The sequence below is a fragment of the Giraffa tippelskirchi genome, chromosome X, assembly GCF_054371585.1.
Source record: "Giraffa tippelskirchi isolate mGirTip1 chromosome X, T2T-mGirTip1v1.2.pri, whole genome shotgun sequence".
Lineage (NCBI taxonomy): Eukaryota > Metazoa > Chordata > Mammalia > Artiodactyla > Giraffidae > Giraffa > Giraffa tippelskirchi.
Genome location: NC_137289.1, coordinates 22,930,727 through 22,951,395, shown reverse-complemented (window position 1 = coordinate 22,951,395; position 20,669 = coordinate 22,930,727). Strand labels below are relative to the sequence as shown.

Sequence of the window (20,669 nt, the reverse complement as noted above, 5' to 3'; positions counted from 1 at the left end):
TTTTGGCTATTTCAACCTACAGCGGCTCATTACTACACTAGATGGAGTATCTGCAAAGAAATGTCAATGTTCTAGTTGTACCTGAGTTTCTTCATTTAATGAAATGCTTAATTAAAAGTGTTTTGTGTCACACGGACTTTGACTGGAGGAAGCAGTGATGAGGTATATACCCTGACCGTTTCCAAGAAGGAAGACTGAGGAATATTAGGGATGGACGGACATTTTATTCACTGAAAAGTACACTTTCCTGAACCTTCAGAACTGCCAAGGACTCATATCTAAATGCTGAGCCCTTGATTCAAAAATTAGCCTGGAGAGGAGGCTTTTAATCTCCAGTCAGCCAAAGATTCCGCACTTGACACCTTTTGGTAGGAACTTCCAGGGCATTTTCATTGTCACTGAAAAGCAGGAAAGGAACAAGGGAAAAGGAACACTTAGGATTCATGTACCTTTTCTTTGAGATTTTCCAGCATTTTTTCCACCTGTAACTTGTCATCTTTGATTTTTTCCAGTTCAGCTTCTTTCCTTTTGTATTCCTCTTGGACTTTCAATAGATGCTACAAGAAAGACCAAAGACAATCAAATCCTAAGAAGCCACATTTCACTTAAAAACCCTGGCTGAAGTTAGATATTAGGCAGGCCTGCCTCACTTTCCCCCAGCACACACACTCATCTCTCCATGCAAAGATACTAAAGGGAAAATCAAGACACTTTTCACTTGAAATTATTTTATCTGGCTCTTATAAGTCTTTTGGATTTGTTCATATTTTAGAAACACTCTGAGAAACTAATTGATCTAATCACTTAATTTTCCTATTCCAGCCAGATGTAAGGGTGTTGTTGTTCAGTTGCTAAGTTGTGTCCAACTCTGTGACCCCATGGACTGTAGCCCACCAGGCTCCTCTGTCCATGATATTTCCCAGGCAAGAATACTGGAGTGGTTTGCCATTTCCTTCTCCCGGGGATTTTCCTGACTGAGGGAATGAACCTGGGTCTCCTGCATTGGCATGGGGATTCTTTATCCCTGAGCCACCAAGGAAGTGATGTAAGTGTAGGCTGCAGTTAATACTATGTGGACAATATCTTGATTTTGGCATAGAACTGAGCTTAATGTTGTAAAGCATTCTTGCAAATAGCCATTTTCCAAGCCAAGCTCAATTTCTGTGAGGAAAGTAGTAAAGAATCCAATTTCACAAATGTTAGTTCCCTTATCAGTAGGCAAGGAACTGGATTCATCATTAATGATTACTATGAATACTATGTATTTAGTATCTAACATGTGCCAAGTATTATGCAAAGGGTTTCACATGAATGACCTCATTTAAGCCTCATAGTAACCCTATGATACATAAGCCTGAAGATTAGAGAGGTTTAGTGGTTTGTCTAAGGCTATTCAGATAGTCAGTGCCAGAGCTGGAATTTCAGTTCAGGGTGAGTCAACCTCACAGCCAGTGCTCTTAACCAACATATTAGACTATACATCTATTGGGGATAAGATGGCAGAAATTTTACCATGGTTTACATGACCACTTACCAATAAAAGGTAATCAAAATAAGTAAAATTAATTTTTCAGGAGGTAGAGACTTAATTGTCTCACTGAGGTTTTTGAAGGGATGGAATGAAAACAAAAAAGTTCATTAGTTTTCAACTGGACTGCTCCATTCTTCGGTGGAGTTGTTTCAAAATCAAGGAAAGAGGGGAAAACCACAATAGGAAAATGTTTTGCTTTTCAGAGGCTTGCAAAAGACCATTGAGAAAGATAAAAGACACAGTACGATGTACATTGTCAAAATCCTTTGACGTCTAGCTGAGGAGATGTATTTTTTTGGTGGAAAGATCTCTGATGTAACTTACATGTTCTAATTAAACTCCATGGTGACAGTAAAAGGAAGGTAACCATTACTTCACACATTTTGTTAATAGGAAAGGTGAAATATTAATGTGATCTTTCTTGTCACATAGGAAGACAATGATAGCAGAAGTAATAGGAACATGGGGCTCTTAGTGCCAGAAGAGACTCCGTGTTCACAATTTGTGATTTCTAACCATCAATAAGCTTCGCCCTAGATAGTTCCAAGGCACACAATTAAAAAATTATTGCACAATTTAAGTTGTAAGGAAAATGGCTGGTAGTCTGGCAATACAGAAGAGGATAGTACCCTTACTGAGAAGTACTACTCCTTTGCTATAATGGGAACAGATGCTGTATCTTTAAATAGTAGGCTTGTTGGGGTGATAACCATGTAAAACTTCTAGACATTGAGCATCTATTACACAGTGTTGTTTTTGAATGCAATTACAGTTGGATGCACTTATTTACTTTACTTTTTACACTTGGGATAATGTGCAGGTAAACTCATTCACACAAATGACTATGAAAACAAAACAAAAGCAAATTGGTATTATGTGCCCCAAAGCACTGATACTTAAAAGCCCATAACATCCCTCCTTCCACCCAAATCAAGGGTAGGATTCCGGTCATTTCTTCTAAAAGACTGTATTATTTAGCATTGTACCAACTAGATACTTATTCACCAGCACTTTTGCATATCTAAGTAATTAAGGTTCTTCATAATGACTTTGAGACTCTGTTCAAATCCCAAAGTATATTTGGTAGCATAAAGAAAAGATTAGGTTATGCCCAGTGTAGTTTTATTGCTAAGTATGTTTTACTGAACCCACATTCTTTGGAAACTGGTGATCCATTGTTTTCTCTGTATTTACCAAAGATTTCATGAACTACAATATGTAATCCCTTCCTCAGCCATGCCAGAAAACAGAATATCAAGAAGAAGAGGTTTACTATCCTATTTGCTTCTGGGGGCCCTTTTACAGGTGAGGAGCTGATTACTAGCCTTCCAAAAAGCTCAGAAAACCAAAATGCCTTTACCTGTTGCATTCCTTGCAGGGCTTGCTGCAGGAGTTTCAGCTGCTGTTCCTTGTTTGGGTCATCTTCTCTGTGGGCTTTGCCTTGTTCTTGCTTGAGCAGTTCCACCTCATTCCGGTAGGCATCTAGCTGCCAACGGAGGCTGTCATTTTCTTCTTTCAGAGCTTCTGCCTGTGATACTAAAGCTAAACAATCAATATAAAGTAGTAAAAACCATATATCCAGGTTCTGTTGTGGTTCACCTTAGCCCCCTGAAGACTTGGCGTTTTAAATTGACATGTATGAAAAGTCTCTCAGTGAGCAACTTTAGGTCTAAGTTGGCCATGGTAGCAAGAGATGGACACAAAAGCACAAAGACTCATTTTTGTAAATGAACACAGAATTCCAACACACAAAAGTCCCCATCATGCTTCAATTCCTCTATCCAAACATCACTAAAATATTTCTAGGTAACATCAGTTACTTTTACTTGAAATGCAGCAAATGATGAGTCTGTAATAATAAAATAGAAGGCTAATTGTCTTAAACTGATGACTGTCCACTCAATAATTTTGCTTACAGTTGTTTTTTAAAAATGCAGCTTTTAAATGCAGCTCTGGTCCTATAGAGGAAAGGTAAATGTAAAACTTAAGACACAAGACTTCCTGGGGAATTTCCTGGTGGTCCAATGGTTAGGACACTGTGCTTTCATTGCTGAGGGCCCAGATTTGATCCCTGATTAGGGAACTGAGATCCTACAAGCCATGTGGTGAGGCATTGAAAAAAAGACTTCCAGTTTATGGTCTAGCATGTAAGGAGTTTAGAAGTCATTATTCCATCCTAACAACAAGTAAAAAGCTGAACTAACTGAAAAAAATCAACAACTCTTCTTTGATACAACAGAGAAATGAAGCAACAATGCAAACTCATATACCTCCAATTGGAGAGACAACAGGTGAATACAGAGGTTCACAACTTGCCAGACAGGAAAGCCATTAGTAGATATCACCACAGGAAACAGTGACAAGGTAGGAAAACCTAAACTATACTTGGCAATTTGCTAGAGGCTCAGCGTAGACAAGTCTGAGAGTTAAAAAGTCCCGGGAGACCCAGTCATAGCTTGGTCCTTACGCTTTTATGAGTCTTATGTACAGAAGCTCCACCTGGTCCTCAGAATGAACACTAGAGAAAATTCCTACGTGCTTCCAGCAGGGGAGGGGAGAAAGAAACCCTTTTGAAATATGCCGGAGCATCATATTCTTCTGTAAAAGAACTGCCTTCAGAAGAAATTATTTTACCAGAACTTAACCTACTGGAGTAATACTAGAGCCTAACTAACCCAGGGAACCAACCAGCTCCAGCCCCCTCTAGCCATTCTGTCCCACCTAAGTGGGGAGAAAAAACTGAGGACCACTTATGAAGTTTAGAGGTACAGGCTCACTAAAAGACTGAGACCTAATCATAGGACTATAAAATGATTTTCTTCCCACCACATCTTACCACCATACCAAAAAAGTCCTATTTAACAGAACTCCTTTCACCTAGTACATCATGTCCAGATTTCAGCAAAACTTACAAAGCATACTAAAAAGTAAAAAAAAAAACATAATTTGCAGAGACTGAGCAAGGATCAGAACCAGTCAGATATGGCAGAAATGTTGGAGTTATCAGACTAGTGATTTAAAACAACTGTTATTGGGAATTTCCTGATGGTCTAGTGGTTAGGACTCCATGCTTTCAATAAATTCTCTCAATTGGGTCTGCAAGGGCCCAGCTTCAATCCCTAGTTGGAGAACTAAGATCCTGCAAGCCACAAGGTATGGCCAAAAAAGAAAATGAAACAACTAGTTTTAATAGAAGAAGCAGACAACATGGAAGAATAGATGGATATTGTATGTAGAGAGATGGAAATTGAAAGAATCAAATAGAAATGCTAGAAATTAAATACATGAACAGAAATGAAAAGTCCCCTTAATGGACTTATTAGTAGATTGAGCATCACTGGGGAAAGAATTTCTGAGTTGGAAGAGTTGACAATAGAAACATCCTAAACTGCAAAGAAAAAAGAAAAAAAAAATCACCCCCTCCCAAAGAAAAGAAAATGTAAGAATTGTAACACAACTACAAAAGATGTAACATATACATAATGAGAATGTCACAAGGAGAAAAAAGAGAGAAACAGAAGCAATGTAAAACAATAATGCCTGAGAATATGTCTAAATTAATGCTAGATACAAAACCACAGATCCAGGAAGTTCAGAGCCCATCAAGCAGGATAAATGCCAAAACATGTAACATTTAAATTTCAGAAAATTAAAGAGAAAAAACAATCTTGAAAGAAACCAGAGGAAAAAAACAACCTTACCTATAGAGAAGCAAAGATAAGAATTATATCCTACTTTTCCTCAGAAACCATGTAGGCAAGAATAGAATGAAGAGAATACTCAAAGTGCTGAGAGAAAAAAAAATCCACCAACTTAGAATTTTGTACCCTGTGAAATTATTCTTCAAAGTAAAGGAGAAATACCTTCTCAGATGAAGAAAAATTGAGGGAATTTGTTGTTATTAGGCCTGCCTTGCAAGAAATGTTAAAAGAAGTTCTTAAGACGAGGAAAATGACATAAGTCAGACACTTGGATCTACATTAAGAAAGGAAGAGCATCAAAGAAGGAATAAGTGAAGGTAAAATAAAAACTTTAATTTTTCTTATTCTTACTTGATCTAACAGATCATAGTTTGCTTGAAATAATAGTGACAATGCATTCAATTATGTATGCTTGTGTGTGTATGTGCTTATATATAAGTGAAATTAATGACAGCAATGATACAAGGAATGGGAGGAAGGAATTGGGATTATATTATGATAACATATTTGCACTAGCCACAAATTGGTATAGGGTTATTTGAAAGTGGACTTATTAGATGTAAATGTAAATTGCAAACTCTAGGGCAACTACTAAAAAAGTGAAAAAAAGAAGTATAACCAATATGCTAAGAAAGAAGAAAAAAGAAATCATATAAAATGCTCAGTTAAAACCACAAAGTGCTAGAAATGTGTAGAAGGCAAAAAAGAACAAAGAACAAGAGCAATAAATAAAAAACAGTAACAAATATGGTGGATGTTAATCCAACTACATCAATAATTATTGTAAACATCAATTGTCTAAATGCAACAATTAAAATTCAGATATTGTCAGAGTAAGAAAAAAACAAGAAACAACTATAATGGTATCTTTAAGAAACATATTTAAAATATAAAAATACATATAGATTAAAAGTAAAAGAATGTTAAATAATACACTATGCTAACACTAGTAAAAAAAAGTAAGAGTAGCTATACTAATTTCAGGCAGAGCTGACTTCAGACCAAGGAAAATTATCAGGGCTAAAGAGGAGCATTACATAGGGATAAAGGCATTAGTACTCCAAGAAGACATAACAAGCAATGTGTATGAGCCTAACAATAGAGTATCAAGATAAGTGAAACAAAATCTGATAGAACTGCAACAAAAAAATAAATGAATCCACTATTATAGAGACTTTATACCCCTCTATCAAAAGTGGAATGATCCAGTAGGCAGAATATGAGTAATGACACAGTTGAACCCACAGCACCATCAATTAACTGGATATAATTGACATAAATAGACTATTTCATTTAAGAGCAGATTATACATTCTTCTCAAGCACACATGCAACATTCACCAAGACAGATTACATTCTGTATCATAAAACACATCTAAACACATTAAAAGAATGCAAATCACAATGGGTATGCTGTCCAACCATGATGAAATTAAACTAGAAGTCAATAACAGAAAGATAGATGGAAAATTCCAAAATACTTGGAGATCAAATAACACACTTCTAAAAAACACACAAGTCAAAGAAGAAATCGCAAGAGAAATTTAAAAATATTTGAACTAAATGGAAATAAAAAAATACAACTTCTCAAAATTTGTGAGATGCAGTGAAAGCCATGCTTAGAGGGAAATTTGCAGCACTGAATACATATATTAGAAGGGAAGAAAGATCTAAAATCGATCATCTGAGCTTCCACCTTAGGAAACTAGAAAAAGAAGAGCAAATTAAATCTAAAGTAAGCAGAAGAAAACATATAGTAAAAATAGATCAGAAATCAATTAAATAGAAAACAAGAACTCAATAGAAAAAAATCTGTGAAACCAAAAGCTGGTTCTTTGAAAAGATCAATAAAATTGAGAAGCCTCTAGCCAGGCTGACTAAGAAAAAAATAGAGAAAATACAAATTACTAATGTCCAAAATGAAAGAAAGGATAACACTATAGATCCTATGGACATTAAAAGGATAATAAAGGAATATTATGGACATAAGTTTGAGCAAGCTTTGGGAGTTCGTGATGGACAGGGAAGCCTGGTGTGCTGTGGTCCATGGGGTTGCAAAGAGTCGGACACGACTGAGCAACTGAACTGAACTAGTCCATAGTTCAGTCCATAGTACATAGTCCACACATTTGATAACCTAGATGAAATGGGCCAACTCCTTGAAATCTGTTAAAATGCACACACAAGAAGTAGACAATCTGAATAGGCCTCTATCACTTAAAAAAATTGGATCAATAATTCATAACTCTCTAAAGTAGAAACTACTAGGCCCACATAAATTTACTGTTGCTTTATTTAAGGAAGAAAATAATACAAAATTTCTACAATCCCTTCCAGAAGATAGAAACAGAGAACATTTCCTAACTCATTATATGAAGTTGGCATTTTCCTAATACCAAAACCATATGAAGACATACAAGAAAAGAAAGTACAGACTGCTATCTCTCATGAACATAGATGTAAAAATTCTCAACAAAATACTAGTAAATCACGTGCAAGAATGTATAGAAAGAAATATACCACAATCAAGTGGAATTCATCTTGGGTATGCAAGGCTGGTTCAACATTTGAAGATCAATTAATGTAATTCATTATGTTAACAAGTTAAAAAGGTTAAAGTTGCATGATAATATCAATAGATGCAGAAAAGGTATTTGACAAAATCCAACACCCACCCATGATTTTAAAATCTCAGTAAACTAGGAATAGAGAACTTCCTCAATATGACAATAAACATCTACAAAAAAACATACAGCTAACATCATACATCATAGAGAGAAACTTGAATCACTCCCATTAAGAATAAGGCAAGGATGCTACCACTTACCACTGCTTTTTTCAACATTGTACTGGAAGTCCTAGTTAATTCAATCAGACAAGAAAAGGAGATAATTTTCCAATATAGATTATTTTTAAAATATGTGTTATTTTTATAGTCTAATGCCCTTGATCATTTTAAAATGAAAATATATAAGGGCAACCCACTCCAGTATTCTTCCCTGGAGAATCCCATGGACAGAGGAGCCTGGTGGGCTACAGACTGTGGGGTTGCAAAGAGTCGGACACGACTGAGCAACTAACACACTATTTACATTAGCACATCAAAAATGAAATACTTAGGTAGAGATGCAACAAAATACATACCAGATCTATATGAAGAACATTACAAAACTCAGATTGAAAATGAGAGGAAATCATTCAATTCACATTGAATTCAAGTGAAAAAATGAATGAAATAAAAAAACTAAATAAATGGAGAGATTTTATATTTATGGATAGGATGACAATATCATAAAGATATCAGTTGTTTCCAACTTGATCTGTGGATTCAATGCAATCCCAATCAAACTCCAAGCAAGTTATTTTGTGAATATTGACAAACTGATTCTAAAGTTTATAAAGAGAGGCAAAAGACCCAGAATGGCCAACTCAACATTGAAAGAGTAGAATAAAGTTGGAGGACTGATGCTACCCGGTTTCAAGGCTTAACAGAAAGTTATAGTAACTAAGACAGTGTGATGTTGGTGAAAGAAAAGACAAATAGATCCATTAAATAGATTAGAGAGTCCAAAAAGAGACCCCCATAAATAGAGTCAACTGATTTTTGCCAAAGGAGCAAAGGCAATGCAATGGAGCAAAAACAGACTCTTTAACAAACATGCTGGAACAACTGGACATCACAAAGATTAAGTCAAAATGGATTATAGACCTAAATGAAAAATCCTAAACTATGAACCTCCTAGAAGATAACATAAGAGAAAAATGTAGCTGACCTTGAGTATGGTGATAAGTTTTTAGACACAACACCAAAGGCATGATCCATGAAAGAAATAACTGATAACCTGGACTTAATTAAAATAGAAACTTCTCTGTGAAAGACAATATCAAGAAGAAAAGCCATAGACTGAGGAGAAAATATCTTCAAAGGACACAGCTGATAAAGGGCTGTTATCCAAAATATACAATGAACTCTCAAAACTCAACAATAAGAAAACAAACAACCCATTTGGGCTACAAATCTGAACAGACCCGTTGCCAAAGATATACTAATGACAAGTAAGCATATGAAATGATTTCAACATCATATGTCATTAGTGAATTGCAAATTAAAACAGGAGTGTGATATCACTAGAAACATATCAGAATTGCCAAAATCCAAAACAATGACAGCACCAAGGACTGGTGAGGATGTGGTACAAATAAGAACTCTCCTTCATTGCTGGTGAGAATGCAAAATGGTACAGTCACTTTGGGAGATAGTTTGGCAGTTTCTTACAAAACTAAACAGACTTTAATGATATGATCCAGCAATCATGCTCCTTGGTATTTACCCAAATGCACTAAAAACTATGTCCACACAAACACTGTGCATAAATATTTACAGCAGCTTTATTCATAATTGCCAAAACTTGGAAGCAACCACAATGTTCTTTAGTAGTTATCTAACCACTGATACACTGTGATACATCCAGAAAATTGAATAATAAATGGCACTAAAAAGAAATGAGATACAAAGCCATGAAAAGATATGCAGGAAATGTAAATGCATATTACTGTGTGAAAGTAGTCAATTTGAAAAGACTACATACTATATGTTCCCAACTATACACCAGTCTGGAAAGGGAAAAACTATAGAGTCAGTAAAAAAATCAGTGGTTACGAGGTATTTGCGTGGAGGGAATAATGAATAGGTTTAGCACAGAAGGTTTTAAGGTCCCTGAAACTATTCTGTATGATACTACAATTGTGGACACACATACCTTTTGTATATTTCTCCAAAACCATAAAATGGGTACCAAGAGTGAATTCTAATGCAAATTATGAACTTGGGGTGATAAGGATGTAAAGCTACTGTAACACATGTACCTCTGGGGTGCAGGATGTAGATAGTGGGAGACTGTATGTATATGGGGACTGGCAGTATTTGGGAACTCTGTACTTCCTGCTCAATTTTGCTATGAACCTAAAACTGATCTAAAAATTAAAGTTTATTAATTGAAAAATAAGACAGATGGGGAAACCCAGATTAAATTTATTTATGGTTATGGCATATTTTTCAAGATCAAAAATCATAAAAGCTACTTCAAAATATTTAATAAGAAGATTTTCATTCATTCAACAAACATTTATTGAATTCCTTCCATGTTCAGGCTTATGACTATGGTAAAAAATGAGATTCCACTCATCTCTATTGTTTACACTCCAAATTAATGGACATATTTGTAGTTTATCCCCTTTTTGATTCCTAACAGAATACAGAGTTCAGAAAAGAGGTATCATCAAAATGGGTCAAAATTACAAATCTGTACATTAAATGTATAAGACTGTTAAAAGATAGTTTGGGACTTCCTTGGTGGTGCAGTGGATAAGAATCCAGCTACTAATTCAGGGGCCTGGGTTTGATCCCTGGTCCTGGAAGATTCCAGATGCTGTAGAGCAACTAAGCCCGTGCATCACAACTACCGCGCTTGCGTGCCACAACTACTGAAGCCTGCACAACTACTGAGCCCACAAGCCACAACTGCTGAAGCCTGTGTGCCCTAGAACCTGTGCTCTGCAACAGGGGAAGCCACTGCAATGAGAAGCCTGTGCACCACAACAAACAGTAGCCCTTGCTCGCTGCAACTGGAGAAAGCCTGTGCACAGCAATGAAGACCCAGTGCGGCCAAAAAATAAATGAAATTAATAAATAAAATGAATAAATAAATAAATAAAAAATGTTAGACAATTTGACAAAGGTGTGAATTTTCTCAGCTACCTATGGGAAGCAACTTTTGGTAGAAGGTAGTGAAAAAAGTAATTGAAATCAAATCTTTGAGATTATTAGCTATAAATGGTGGAAGAATAGTTTTCTAAGGGGGTTGCAAAGACAAGATTCACCCTGTACATAATGAATGAAAAGAAGTTGTGCTTTATAAAGATGAAGTATATAGAAGAAAACTATATTTCAAGGGTGAAAACATTCCCTATTTCTGGAAAAGAAAAAAGCTGCCTACAGGGAAGTGCTGGGTTTAATTCAATGCCTTGAATCGGAGGGTTTTCCTAAAGTAATTAGGTACTGATGAAGGCTGATGTGATCAGATGAAGCGGGTAACAGAGTGATGAGATAGCTGGATGGCATCATAGACTCAATGGACATGAGTTTGGGCAAACTCCAGGAGATAGTGAAGGACAGGGAAGCCTGGCATGCTGCAGTCCAAGGGGTCACAAAGAGTGGGACATGACTTAGCTACTGAACAACAACAACAATCCAAAGAAGAGAGTGACAATGTAATAGGCAGGATCTGGTGAGAAATACCTTCTCACCAGAGTAGTGTTGAGACATGTTCTCAGTGTCCACGTTTGTTTTCTGTGAATGGCCATGTAATTATCTTGATACAGCAGTTTCAAACCTCACATTTTTACTTAAAAATTTACAAGAGACCTTTGGCACAACACATTCATTTTATGTTTGGTTTTATTACTGATTTTAGTTGTTGCCATAATCACACAGATTTTGTGTCTTTGAAGTGAAAGCTATTACACAGTTGGATTCACAGCACACCAAATAATATCTATCCTTGCCATCTTCCCAGTGGCTGGGATACTTGGCCTCAGACAGGCAGTGTTCTTAATAATCACAACACCAAAGTGTCAGTCACTCAGTCGTGTCCGACTCTTGGCGACCCCATGGACTGTAGCCTGCTAGCCTACTCTATCCATGGAATTCTCCAGGCAAGAATACTGGAGTGGGTAGCCATTCCCTTAGAAGATGCTAAAGATGAAGATGACTATATATTTGGAACTGGATGGAAAAAGAGACGTTGACTATCTGCCAAATGGGGGAAGAAATATTTGATTTGCTTTGCTGGGTCAGTACCAGTGATAGCATCTTGAACTGGTGTAAGGCTGAAGAGCACAGTGGTTACTCTGCAAATCCAGTGGCTGCTTCAGATGGACAGTGAGGTATTTCTGCTTCGGTATGCATATCTGTCCACTGGCAAGCCACACAGCTCAATACCAAATAGTGATATTTCATCTTTCTCTTTTTGTTTCTTCTTGTACTGCAGGCCAGTAATTATGCTCATGTCCTACAGGTCATGTAGAAAAACATGGCAGAGAAAAGGGCAGAGGTCTAGGAGAATGGTTAGAGGCATGTTCTCCAGTTGAAATGTGAAAATATTTTCCCTCTGAGAAAATGAGGAGGTAAGACTGCTTTCCCCCCCCCCCGGGAGAAAGGGTGTCCTGATGAGCAGAGATGGACTGTTGCAGCTAAGCGGGAACAGATAATAATCTCCTCAGTGTGGACCTGTCACTAAGCAAAAGAAAATGGGGGCCCTCACTTACAAAATATATTTCCCACTCTTTAAAGTGAAGGTTTTTGTCATTTTAATGAGGACACCAAGTCTTTACTTTCACAGACTTAATATTAATTGGGCCTATTTCTGAAGTTGGAGTTCTTTGTACGTTGCCAGAACATTGAAAAGTTCAATATTCCCTTTTAATAATATGTTTGAGTAGGTGAATCCATCAGTCCTGATACTAAAGAGTATAGTACAGTGAATTTATTCATATCCTGCCATCATTAGTTCCCAGCTTCTCCTTTTTGATGATTTCCTATATAGGAAAAAGTTTCTCTTTATGGGGATTGCTCCTTAGATCTGAAGGCTGCCAGTTCATCATGGCGGATATGAAAGTATGAAGGCAGCTGTGAATGCCTCCTTTTAGAGGAGCCACTCGGAGAAAAATCGCAGACATGTTTTTCTACAACAAAAGATCTAAAAGGACTTTGTGCTTTTAGGTATGAAAAAAATTATACCTAGGTTTCTTCAATGGTACAAAGAGCACAAACAAACAAAAATTAATGGAAGTAAATTTAGAGAGTCAGCCACCCTTACAAAGCTGCATTACAAGTGATGACCTAGAAGGGTAAGATGGGGGTGGGGGTTGGAGGGAGGCTCGAGGCTCAAGAGGGAGGGGATATATGTATATGTATAACTGATTCACTTTGTTGTACAGCAGAAACTAACACAACACTGTAAAGCAACTATACTCTAATAAAAAATCATAAAAAAAGAGATGCTAAAAATGTTACCACATTTTAGAACAAAGATGCAAAAAAGTGTTACCAAATTATAGAAGGAAAAATGTGCAACATTCCTCTCAAGGTTCATAAAAAAAAGCTCGAGCTGGAGTGATTCACAAAGAGGAAAAAGCAAAACAAAGAGTGGGAAGAAAAAGTGGGAGATATGAGCACGACCCATGAAGGCCAGTTCACACAAAATCTCAAGTGAGTCCCCTGACTTCAAAAAGCCTTGCTTTTCTTTTCTCCTCAGGTCAGTACTTCAATCAGACTTTTGCCAGCATGGACACACTTGGGATTTCATTGTTTCTCCTCTGAGATCTCTACACTCCCCTCTTAAACACAGTGTGTTCATCCATCAGTTATGTCATGGCCCCTCGTCACCCTGAGACTCTGATCTTTTTCCTTTCTGGGATCTTTATCTCCTGGAGTGGCCAACTTCATCCAGTCTACTATTTGCTTTCTGGCTAAACAGATTCTGCTGCATACTCCTCAGTAATTCTTATTCCTTCACTTACCTGAAAACCTTTGATCAGATTTACCATGCCAATTCCTAACTCATGGTCACTTGACTCAACTTGCTCTGCTAGTTATCCTGAGCTACAGAGGACTTTTATGGGAGGTTGCAGAGCTGGGCAGTTCTAGCTGAAAGAGACTCATGTTGGCCCTTGCTGATAGATCACTCATCTCTCACTGATTTCTTCCTTCCATACTGTCCAGAGTATTTATTACAGATCTGCTCCTCTCTCCTCATGGTCTCTGTTCCAAGTCATTTCTCTTAACCACAGATGACCAATCTCTTGCTATATGGGCTGCATATATACTTTTAGCTTCATCTCTCTTATCTCAGAGGAAGAGGGTTCTCCCCTCTTTAACGCAAACTTCATTTGAATTTGGATCACATCGCATTACTCTTCTCTAGGATTTCACTTCTATAATTATCCATAAGTACTCTTTCGTTCACAAGCATCTTCAACCTCACACTCTCCATGGCCTCCTTCTCTTCTCCTGAATGACAAACAACAACTTAGCTTTAACTTTGTCATCACTTCTAGTCCCCATTTAAAAAGCCTGTATTTGCTTTTGTTCAGTACCCAACTTTGTGGGCTTCCCTGGTGGCTCAGTCAGTAAAGAATCTGCTTGCAATGCAGAAGACCTGGATTCAATCCCTGGGTCAGGAAGATCCCCTGGAAGAGGGTATGGCAACCCACTCCAATATTCTTGCCTACAGAATCTCATGGACAGAGGTACCTGGTGGGCTATAGCCCATGGGGTTGCAAGAGTCGGACATAACTTAGTGACTACACCACCACCCTCACCAACTTTAGGATCTGTGGTCTTTGTCCACTTTCTCTCCTTATTGTCATATGTTCTGGCCCCTACCTCTATCACTCTATTAAAATAGCTCTTGCTCAACAGTGTTACCCTTTCTTCTTCATAATATCTGCTAATGTTATTTATTCCCTACTTCTATAAATTCTTCTTGTGGCTTCTATAATCCAAAGCTTTTCTAGTTTTCTTTCAACTTCTCAGATTGTTCTTTTTCTAACTCTTCTGAAAACTCCTCTTCCTTTCCTTCTTCCTTACTGTGGGTAGTTCTCGAAGTTCTGTATTCAGTCCTTTGCTCTTCTTTCTCACTTGTCTTTCACATGCGTTTATTCATATCCTCCAGACTTCAGCCAACACCTTTGTACTATCAATACTATCTTCTATTCCTTCTACTTTCTTCAACCCTGATTTGTATACAAATCGTTTATATTTATTTTCTAACTACCTACTGGGCTTCCCTGGTGGCTCAGACAGTAAAGAATCTGCCTGCAATGCAGGGAACTTGGGTTCAATCCCTGGGTCAGGAAGAACCCCTGGAGAAGGGAATGGCAACCCACTCCAATCTTCTTGCCTGGAGAATTCCATAGACAGAGGAACCTGGCAGGCTACTGTCCATGCGGAACTGATGCTGAAGCTCTAGTACTTTGGCCACCTGATGCAAAGAACTGACTCATTGGAAAAGACCCTGATGCTGGGAAAAATTGAGGGCAGGAGAAGGGGGTGACAGAGAATGAGATGGTTGGATGGAATCACCAACTCAATGGACATGAGTTTGAGCAAACTCTGGGAGATGGTGAAGGACGGGGAAGCCAGCTGTGCTGCATGCAGTCCATGGGGTTGCAAAGAGTCAGACACGACTTAGTGACTGAACAACAACTATGTACTGGCTCAGCAGTAAAGAATCCACCTGCAATGCAGGAGACATAAGAGATGTCGGTTAGATCCCTGGGTCAGGAAGATCCCCTGGAAAAGGGCATGGCAACCCACTTCAGTATTCTTGCCTGAAAAATCCCATGGACAGAGGATCTTGGTGGGCTATAGTCCGTGGGGTCACCAAAGAGTCAGACAAGACTTAGCAACTGAGCACAGTACGGCAATGACCTACTATCTGAAGCTTATCTCATTATATTCTGCAAAGAAGTCCCATCCATCAGTCCATTTCTATCAGTTCTGCTGTTATGCACTGAACCTGTTCTCCTAAAAAAGATATGTTGCAGCCTTCAGAATGTGACCTTATTTGGAAACAGGATCTTTACAGAAGTAATCAAGTTAAAATGAGGTCATTAAGTCAGGCTTATAGATTTATATGACTGCTGTCTTTATGGAAAGAGGAAATTTGGGCACAGAGACAGACATGCACACAGGGGAAATATCATGTGAACAGGAAGAGATTGAGGTGATGCATCTTCAAGCCAAGGAATACTGAAGACGGCCAGCAAACCATCAGAAGCTGGAGAAGTATGAAACAGATTTTTCTCAGAGGTCTCGGAAGAAACCAACCCTGCCAGAGCCTTTATCTCAGATTTCTAGGCTCCAGAAATGTGAGACAATAAATTTCTGTTGTTTAAGCCACTTGGTTTATGGTACTTGTTATAGCAGCCCTAGTGAACTAATAGAGTCACCAACCTTCTATTCTCCCAGGTTAGAAAACCTAGGCTTATTCTGAGTTCTTTCCTTTCTTCATCATCTACATCCAATCTGGCACCAAAGATTTTAGTTTATTTCCCCCCAAATGACTCTTAGCATCTTTAATCTCATACTCTCTGTTAGTTTTTTTTCTTCTACCATTTTCTCAGTTCCTGTTGCCTTTACTAGTCCCAATCTTTATCATTTTATATCTCAATTCCTATAAAAGTCTCTGGCTTATCTCTCTCAATCCAAAATTATCTCCTAAAATATATAATTCACTTGGTTTTATCATACAAATGCCATGATTGAGAGACATGCTTATAGTGACATATTGCCTACTATACTAAGTCTAAGCTTGGCTTTCATGGTCCCCCATGGTTTAGACCCATCTTGCCCACTCAATCTTTTATACCCCTATTACACATCATCTTTATTTCCCTCTTTAAGCCCTACTCCTTTGCCTTTTCCCTCTCTGCATCAAGATGCTTTCTTACTTTTTTTTGCCTTTCTTCCAAACTTGTTCACTTTCAAGGCCTTAATCAATTTGCACTGATGGCGACTACTCTGGCCCACACTAATATCTCTTGCCCTTGCTGCATTCTAATCAGTATCTTCCAGGTCAGCACCAAGTGCTATTTCTTACATTTTCTGTGCATTTACATATATTACATCTTCATATCTATCAGCTTTTATAACATAATGCTTGTTAACTAATCGATCAACTCCTAAAGTGAGAATAATGGGATGTAGGAGGAGCAAAGGAAGGAGACTGGATACCAACTAAAGAGAAAACTTCAGCTAGAACAATGGAGAATTAGTCTAAGTCAATGTTTTCTGAATGAGCTTCCTGGAGCATGATTACAGAAATCATTCAGGATGCTTGATAAAATTTAGATTCCCAAACTCTATTACAGACCTATTGAATCAGACTCTACAGCCCCAAAATCTGAATTTTAAAAGGTAGCCCAATGATATTATATATATATATATATACACCAAATCTGAAAACCACCAGTTTAAGTGAAGAAAGCAGAAGATACATACTGAAAGGGAAGAATAGCTATTGTTATGTTTACTGAGTACATGTACTTTCCATCATGGCTAACAATAGAATGAAATAGTTTCATACTATCATGATTTGCTTTGATGTGATTCTCCCTCTTCAACACATTGCTCTGAGTGAGCACAGCAGTCCTTTTTTCCATGGCAAGAGTATTTCCAGTTCTGAATCACAAATAGAGGTTAGCTAGCATAGAGAATCTCACAGAATAGAAATTTCGTGGCACTTCAAGTAAAGCTAACTGACTGCTAGCTTTGACTCATACTTTCATTGGGAAATAAATGTAACTAAAAACATGCTATAGGCTCCTGAAATTCAAGTTTGGTAGCATGGAGAGGGAGGAAAAAAGCCTTTGAGATCTAGTTGTTTAAGCTTTTAATTGGAGCCAAGCAATAACTAAAACATGCAGCTGATTTAGATAAAAATGGAGGCCCTGCTCATAGGCTCATACTGAGCAGGATTTCTGCAGTTGAGTACTATAGACATGTGATAACAAAATTAGATACGATCGAGGGGAAGAAAAATGCACAAAAGTCCTTGAATTAAAATGAATTGAAACCTTCTGGGAGAAAAGCTATTTGGTAAGCTCTATTAAGTCTATTGTAGATAGCTTTATTTGACAAAGCAGCATCCTGGCATGTGGAACAGGAAGGAAAATAGCTATAAGATGATCTGTCAGGGAGTTTCCAGTCTCTAAACAAATAAGATTCTGTGCAGTAGCCAATACAGCTTTTAACTCAAAAGAGATACAGAGCAAAATGCAATTATATAACCCTAGTAAGTACATTCAATCTGAATCTCCCATATACCCCTCTCCTCCCCAAATAACTCCTCAAACTCAGCAATTTATCAAGTGGATGCTCAAACTTATGGTTGCATTCATTTCAGGTTAACAGTGGATTAACACTGTATACAATACTGCACATATTGAGGTGGAGGCAATCCTACAAGTCAAAGATTAATCAGCTATAAAATATCTCAGCTAAACACTTAGATCATTTGAATAGTTCAATTATTATTACATTTTTGGGTTTATTTTGGCTATAAGTTTATAGTATGTGTTTGTAGTTATTAGTTCCCTGTTCTGAAAATGTTACGTATCCACTGATTGTAAAGGGTTTATTTAACATATGTAGACACTTATATGTTTAGGGATCTAACATATGGCAAAAATAAATGAAATTCAGGTGTAACAGCTAATGAATGCTTTAAAAGCTGTCTGAATGGTGATTTTTTTTTTTCCTTACGAGTGAAGATTCTAGGATCGTGCAAGTGGCTAAAGCTGCTCACTTCAATATTAAAACACCAATAAATTCTAATTTGCATTGTAATCTATCTGTTTTCTGTCTCTCACACAGACATACAGATAGTAGGGGAAGTGTACTACCATATCTCCAATGTCTAGCACGGTTCTTGGAACGTAATAGCTATTAAAGGAATGAAGGAATTCACTTAACCATTACAAAATCATGTTAAAATGGTTTTTATAATGTATTTCTTATAAACATGGAAGCTGAGACTCACTGAGGAAGAAGTCCTTCCTAGGTCAAGAAAGGCAGAGCTGGGATTAGAACTCCCGTTCTAACTTTAGGTCCAGTGTCCTGTCCACTGTGCCTATGGACTGCTAAGATTATCTAGAATGGTTTACCTGAAGACACTGATCTTTTAGCTGAGATTTTAGTTTCTCCCATGGCAATCCCCCCTCCAAGATGGTTTGTTATGAAATTGAAGGGTGCTCTTGCTATTCTGTTCACCAGGTTTGCCATTTGAGTTCCTCTGGGGACTTATACCATGGCCATCATCTTGCGGTGAGGGTCTGACTAGATTAGGTAAAAGCAAAAGCCTTTACCCAGACAACTGTTTGTAGACCCTTGTTTGGTTCCTGATAAGCCTCCAAGTAACCACAATGGAAAGCAGTGGAGGCAGGCTCATATACTGTAAATATTTCTGCTTAGTTTGTAGATTCTTTTTTTAACTCTGTGATTTTTAAACAGAAATATTTAATTTTTATGCAGATACATTTATCAAAAATATCTTTTATGATTTCTATCTTTGGAGATCTTCAATGCAAATTATATAACCAACTCCTACATTTTCCAAAATTTCTTTTGCTACATATAGATTTTGCCATTTGAATCTTCAATCCATTTGTTATTAATTTTGATGTAAAGTATAAGTGATGTAGATATCTAATTATTTTTCCTAAAAGTTCGGCTATTTATACGTAAACCATCTTATGGTTTCTACTGTAGAACATATAAGTCCAGGCCAAATATAGCACAAAGATGCCTAAATGTCCAGTGCTCCTAGGATAAAAAGTCTACTTTTAAGTACTATGATGGAAAATGGGGGTAAATTAAGACTTCAAAAAGTCCTGTAGCCACATAGTTGACATTCAGCCAGTGTGTACTTCTATGGCCTCACAGATTGTTTTCAGCTAGTTCCAGTCTGATGGGTTTGTGCCTATACCTTACCAGTTGTTAATGGTTTTAAAGCATCATCCCTTCCAGTAGGTGTTAGTTAAATAAAACAAAGCAGAATGTTCTTTACCTGATTCTTCAGTTTCTTTCGTTTCTGTTGTTTCTTCTATTTCATCATCAGACATCTCCATTTCTTCTTCTCGCCTGATTCCCATTAATTCATCATTATGTATGTTGCGAATTTCCTAAGGTTAAAAGGCATGCTTTTTAGGTGGAAAAGCCTTGAAAAGGTTGAGGAAATAAACAGAATTAAGGACAAGGGAAAGCAGGGTCTTTTTAAATGGATAACAAAACTTCGGAGTGGTCTTAAGGCAGAGGCAAAGGGGCATGTTGAGGCTGAGGACAGTCTCAATAGACAAAGCAAACTTTGTACACTCTGCCCTACATAGGCTTTTATTCTATAACCAGAGCTCTAGTAGCTGACGATTCTTGTATCCCTCCCATTTTAGACAGTACTGTTGACTGTGAAACACCTTCCATCTCTTACTCACATGGATTTCTGGACTTTCCCTTAATGTTCTGCCATGTTCACCTTCCCATGTCAAATCCTTTGATTTCACTGCCTTCCATCCTCTTTCCTCTCCCCTTATATCTTACTCAACACAACATTTAATCAAACATTTGCAGGTTTAGTAGTTTAGAGTGAAAAATGAGCTGTTAGGACTGAACTCCTACCAGATCAACCCTTCCCTGGATAATAACTATATTCCGTGAATAACAACAACAAAAAACCAAACCAATTCCCTAACTACTTGATGGCATTAGAGGATGAACAAAAAGCAGGTACATTCTGAAGAGGAGTTGACACTTGGAAGAAGGATGTGGGTCTTCCAGTTTTAAAGGGACTTCTATTTTGAGAGCAGACTACAGCTAGAACC

The 20,669-nt window shown here is 37.5% G+C and overlaps 1 protein-coding gene across 6 annotated transcripts in view; it reads right to left on the bottom strand.

Annotated features, from left to right (window-relative positions):
* The window catches only part of ENOX2 (ecto-NOX disulfide-thiol exchanger 2), a 279,083-nt gene that overhangs the window by 10,495 nt on the left and 247,919 nt on the right, over positions 1-20,669 (bottom strand). For 5 of the 6 annotated variants that reach the window (XM_081568137.1, XM_081568140.1, XM_081568138.1 and 2 more), the window contains 3 exons: positions 19,862-19,976; positions 2,892-3,073; positions 450-557 (listed from right to left, as the gene is read on the bottom strand). In XM_081568137.1, the coding sequence (XP_081424263.1) occupies positions 450-557; positions 2,892-3,073; positions 19,862-19,976 (405 nt within the window). The remainder of the gene's footprint in view (positions 1-449; positions 558-2,891; positions 3,074-19,861; positions 19,977-20,669) is intronic. The other variant, XM_081568139.1, reaches the window with a different exon arrangement.